This window comes from Seriola dumerili, unplaced genomic scaffold, assembly GCF_002260705.1.
Source record: "Seriola dumerili isolate Sdu_G_001 unplaced genomic scaffold, Sdu_1.0 BDQW01000187.1, whole genome shotgun sequence".
Taxonomy (NCBI): domain Eukaryota; kingdom Metazoa; phylum Chordata; class Actinopteri; order Carangiformes; family Carangidae; genus Seriola; species Seriola dumerili.
Genome location: NW_019174442.1, coordinates 2,829,112 through 2,835,111, shown reverse-complemented (window position 1 = coordinate 2,835,111; position 6,000 = coordinate 2,829,112). Strand labels below are relative to the sequence as shown.

General features: G+C 42.8%; 1 protein-coding gene across 1 annotated transcript in view; it reads left to right on the top strand.

Annotated features, from left to right (window-relative positions):
- The window catches only part of LOC111227471 (transmembrane protein 41A-B-like), a 5,720-nt gene extending 3,728 nt beyond the window's left edge, over positions 1-1,992 (top strand). The window contains exons 3-6 of the mRNA XM_022752989.1: positions 396-546; positions 723-884; positions 1,308-1,446; positions 1,540-1,992. Of these exons, the coding sequence (XP_022608710.1) occupies positions 396-546; positions 723-884; positions 1,308-1,446; positions 1,540-1,775 (688 nt within the window). The 3' untranslated portion in view covers positions 1,776-1,992. The remainder of the gene's footprint in view (positions 1-395; positions 547-722; positions 885-1,307; positions 1,447-1,539) is intronic.
- The last annotated feature ends 4,008 nt before the right edge of the window (positions 1,993-6,000 follow it).

Genomic DNA, 6,000 nt, shown 5'->3' with positions numbered 1-6,000 from the left:
GGGGGGGGGGGGGGGGGGTGTCCGTCCTCCTACCCACTGCTCAAGTCTACAGGCAACGGCGCTATTTCTGTCCCTCAATCAAATGTATCCTGTTACACACACACACACACACACACACACACACACACACACACACACAGCAAAGAAATAGTCACTGTGAAAACTGTCCATGGTGAGGTCGGGGACATGTCACAGTATCTGGGACGTGATGAAGGGCATTCTGGGAAATGTAGGAAATCAGTTAGATGAATCAGGTGGTAGGAAAGAAGACAGAACAGAAAAGGGCATTATACAGAATATCTAATAGATATTATACATCGCAGATGAACGTGTCTCTGGAGGATTTATTTGTTATTTCAGAACCCAGCTGTGTTCCGCTTTGTGTTTCCCTCCAGCCTGAAGTTCCCGTCGGACCTGGATGAGCTGCGGGAGCTCGCTGAGATGCTCAAGTTCTATAAAAGAGAACATCACGGCTACGTTCTGCTGCTGTTCTGCAGCGCCTACCTGTACAAACAGTCTTTCGCCATACCTGGCTCCTCCTTCCTGGTGAGAGTAAACACACATGAAGGGATGATAAACAGAGCATCTCTGTCCTAACAAGCCATTCTGCTTTCTATTGATTTGAGTTTTTTATCATCTGATTTCAGAATATTAATTCCAAGAATTATCCAGATGAATTTCTTAAATTGATCCATCTGTTCGTCCTCCCCTCCCTCCTTCAGAACATGTTAGCCGGTGCGATATTCGGGCCCTGGGAGGGTCTGGTTTTGGCCTGCCTGCTCACCACTTCAGGCTCCACGTTCTGCTTCCTGCTCTCCTCTGTGTTTGGAAAGCAGCATGTGGTTCAGCTCTTCCCTGAGAAGGTGGCCCTGCTGCAGAGGAAGGTAAACTCGTCTGTTCAGCACCTGAGATCACAGCAGTGGTTTAACTTTAGAGTAGGAGGCATGAGAAGTTTTAAGTAACGTGAGAAGTGAATGTAACAAAAGTGAAATTACAACTTGGCAGAACATAAATCATTTTTCATTGCTCAGACAAACAAGAGAAGAAAAGAAATGGTGGGTGTCAGATGCTGTATAGGAAATGCTATAAAGCCCTTTGAGCCAAAGCTGTGGTTGTAGATATTGGTACATGTAGATAAAACTGACATGGCAGCAAAAGGAAAAAAAAGAATCTTACGATTAAAATAATTAGATATTTTACTTTCCACCTTTTTTCAATCACCTTCTTATGTCTGTTTTTCCATTTTCCTGCTTTCTCTTTTTCCGTTTTCTCTCTCCATCTCTTTGTCCTTTCCTCTTTTCTGTCAGGTTGAGGAAAATCGTAGCAGTTTATTCTTCTTCCTACTTTTCCTTCGTTTCTTCCCTATGACTCCTAACTGGTTCCTTAACATCACCTGTCCCGTCCTCAACATCCCTTTACCTATTTTCTTCTTCTCCGTGTTCATAGGTGAGACAACACACGCCTTAAAAAAACAAAAACAAACACACAACACAAAGATCTGAAAATGTCAATCACTCAGCTGCTGCTCTCGCCTCCCAGGTTTGATTCCCTACAACTTCATCTGTGTCCGCACGGGCTCCATACTCTCAGAGATCTCCTCTCTGGACGACATCTTCTCCTGGAGCACGCTGGCCCAGCTCCTGGCCATCGCCCTGGCGGCTCTCGTCCCTGGAGCGCTGATCAAACGCTACAGCAAAGGTCACCTCAAGGTGGACGGCATGGACAGCAACGGCACCAGTCAGGCTGAAATCAAGCGGGACCGGAAGAGACGGTGATTCTGGGATGACATAAACACAACTTTGTGCCAGAAGAAGTAAGGTGGGAAAAAACTCTCCGCCGTGTGACCTTTTGTCCGCTCCAGCCTCGGGATTTTTGTAAGGTCACACCAGATGCTCATCATACGTATAATGGTAATAGTATGATCTGTTCTGAAAGTGTAGAAGTGTCTTCAGGTCGTGTTACATCAGACTTGAAGGTTACACTTTCCCAAAGATCTCTCACTGCTGATACACAGCAAACTTTTTTTAGGGGAGATTGGCCCTAAATATCCTTGTATTTATAAAAAGAAAAAAAGTCTTAAAAGCTTAAAAGCTCTTGAGAGAGCTCAATGGTTCATTTCATGGGGAAAGATTTGTGTTACAGTGATAAAGAAGCAGCTTTAAAATGAATGAAATCACCTTAATTATCTTGATATAAGATCATTATTATATTGGAATTTATCCAACGTAGATTTTCAATTTCAGTTTCAACTGAGATATTGTAGAAATGTAATACTCTCTCACTGACATGATCCCTGTGATCTCAGTGAAACAGACGGTTGACTGCTGTCATACTGGAAGTCCATGGCCGACCAGAGGTTTGCCTGTCACCAATAACCCAGTGTCACAGTGTCGCTTAAGATTGTTGCAGTGCCTTAAAGCTGTGTGTGGTGGCGTTCATTGTAAAATATGTTTGCCACTGCGGTTGTTGTTGTTGTTGTTGTTGTTGACTCCTACAGGATACGTCAAACCAAATAACACACAAGTGTTTTTTGTTATGCTCATAATGATCAGTCTGGATATCCCCACAGACCTTTGTCACTTTATGTCCCTTTTTTTTTTCTTCTTTGTTGATTTTACACTCTGCTGTGGGTTATGAGACCAGACAGTTAACCAGCTAGACAATAATAATCTCCTGTCCTTACACGGTGTTTCCCCTGCCCTCCGCTGTCATTTACAGTCACGTTTGTCCCCTCTCCTCTGTGTGTCTCAGCCCCTCCCCACACAGAGCGGAGGAGAGACAGCCTGTTACTTTAAGTGCAATAAAAGCTTTCCAACAAGTGTCATGAATCCCCCTGAAACCAACGACGGACCCCAAACGTCTGAAAGTCAGGCCAAAATGTTTTTAAACGCACGCAATGTGGCGAGAGTGGAGGAGGAGCTTGTGCCGGCCGGAGCACTGGCAGCTGTCCTGCTCCCTACAGCCACAAAGAGAAGCCGGCAGCAAGACACACACACACACACACACACACACACACACACACACACACACACACACACACACACACACACACACACACACACACACAGTAAATCAGTAAATCAGTAAATCAGTTTTCAGCCAAACTTCATTGGAAAAATTTGTTGTTGTTTTTTTTTTTAGGACATTTTGAATTCAAGATTGAGTCTCTGTCTTTTCCCAAAGCACTTACTTTGGTGTCTTGATGTAGCTGTGACTGCATTCACTGATGTTTTAGTTTTACAGCAGCTCTGTGCCGATCGGCTGTGATCATCTCAGGATGTTTCTATGACGCAGGGAAAAGTGACTAAAGTCACAGACTCCTGGGAAATCAAAGGAGCTAATGCAACTGATTCCACAGCCTCAGTCAGTCGCCTGTCTCGACGCAGACTCCTGTGATTCCACAGTAGTCTGAATTTTGGGGCTTTCTCTGCATCAAAGTTTCAACAAAGAAAAGACATGAATGACGTTGAGTGATTGGTACTTTCTCTTGCATATTGAACTTCACTGAACTGTGCTCAAATGGAACCGATCAGCAGAGCTTTTTGTATCCTCTTATAATCAGAGTTTTGTACATTAAACTTGTATCTAACATCACATTTTCCTAATGATTTGTACCATTGGTTCCTCTTGAACCTTCAAGTGAGTCTGCACTGCATTCAGTTTGGATCTTAGGATGAGAGATTTTTCTTCTCCTCTTTGACCAAAAACAGTTCAAGAAAGAAATTCTCCAGTCTGCTCATGGGAGACAAAATCTGTTTTTTAGCCAACATGCGAAAACGTGCAAAAACTGTGTAAAAATATAATGAAGTCGGTGATGTCCATCGTTCAGTTGCAGGTGATTGATATGTGAGACCTGAAAGTTTTTTTTGGATGCAAACAGTTTATTTGTGCCTTTACGGTCTCACAGTCATTGACTCGGATTGACAGCAACACACTTGATTCAAAAACATCCACAGTTACAACACAGTTAATCCTCACATTAAAACCTCTCGTGGTTTCTCTCAATACTTCCCAACACACACATCGCACAGGAACATTTTTCGTCATGCACACAAACACACATAAACAAACATACACCTTCACACTGGCTGAGGCAGGCACTCTATCGCAAAAACTCATCTCTAACGACTCAGTAAACACAAGGACCTGATGTGAATTGCATGAACTTAAATGTAGTTGTCAGTTGGCAGAAGACACAAAGATGGTGCATGTAAAATACAGTGTGTGCACATGCAGAGGAAGAACAAGGATCCAGCAGAACGTTATGCTCTAGATGAAAGGTCAGGGGTCACCAAATGATTAGGATTTCTGCTCACAGAACAATGAATATTTGAGTTTCTTGGAAATCTGACAACGCAACAAAAATATCTTCATTAAAGCATCAGACTGACATTAGTGTGATCTTTGTCTCTGCTCTCCTACAACCCTGCCAACACATTGTAAACTTCATAGTATCACAAATCAACAGAAACTTAACAGACGAGAAATAGTTGTAGTGTAAACAGTTCAGTAGTGGTTTTGTGTATAATATGCAGTAAGCTACGTTCAGGTTCATAGAGACATCGTAGATAAAGGGCTCATCTTCTTGAGGTTTCAGAAACTTAATCTCACATCCTGCAGGTTCAACTTAGTGGCAACGAAACAACTTGAGTTCTTCAGGTTCGGCCTCGGCTGAATCCTCAGATCAAGCTTGTGCCGGATTTGGCTGAAAAGGCATCTGTGCTAATTCTCCACCCTGCCTGAATGAATCCATTTACATGACCACAATCGCTCCCAAACAAATGTTTCACATCGACAGCGGCGACACAATTAAATAACACAAAGATAAAACTTAAATCTTTTGCAGCATCATCAGAAGACAAACATCCAGTGAGTTGCATAATTTAAAAACATGGTGAATGTTGTTGTTCAGTCAGTGCAAGATTTTCAGTGCCGAGCAGAAGTCTGTGCTGCTCTCAGTCATGCAAGTAGTCAACGTAGACCAGTGGTTAAAAGACACAGCGTGCAAAATATCAAATACTGAAGTAACAGGCAGGTTCAGGATGATTTCATATCTGAGAGAAAACATGGCAACATATAACAGAGCGAGCAGGTGAGAGCAGCCTGGCAGCTCATTGGCTAAGAGCAGACATTCAGTACCATCAGTTTACTGGTCTGCTCTTGTCGTCTTCTCACCACTGGCACTCAGATGAACAAAAAATAACACAATATATGAGGATGACAGGCTGGTGAATGGCAACTTGTCCTTTTAAAAAAAACAAAACAAAACAAAAACAACTTATTTCACACTCTGAAAATATTCATTGGCTCACAGAAATCTAGATAAAAAAAAAAGACTTTTCTGTCACTTCTTTGACAGCGATTTGATCCTGGTCACATCTCAGGGCAACTAAAATCAAAATGCAATAATCAAAGCCAGCTGAGTTCAGAGCAGCGAAAACACTGAAACAAAAGAGAGTTAGAAAGGCTTGGTCCAGAGCCAGGAGGGGTGAAGTACTGGCAGGGAGTGCTCGTTTCGCCTTCTTTCAGTTTCCTTGTTTCATGTTATATTTGTGCTATGTGTCTTTTCAGCTGTAAATTTATGAAGGGGACTTCCAAGTCTTTCAGTAGTCAGAGCTAGAAATGTTCACAATTCGACCACAGGGTGAAGCCTGAGGGGACAAGCAAGCAGCAACCACCACGAGGAGCTTAAGACAACTGCCAATCAAGGCAAACATGCTATGAAATGTACCAGTTAATATCATCTTTACGGAGCAAATGAATCACAATTGCCACCATCACACACATTATACTATCACAAGGAAAGTTCTTCAGAGAAGATGTGGGTCTGTCTCATTTCCAAAGCCAGTATTTATGCTTTGCCACTCATCCATGGTAGTTGCTGCTTCGTACCCCCAAGCCCGTTTTTTCCTCCACCTCTCCGTCATTTCCTGTTTCATCTTTCTCCTCTTCTTCTCCATCTGATTTCCACTCACTTCCTGTCACACGTTCTGGCACCAT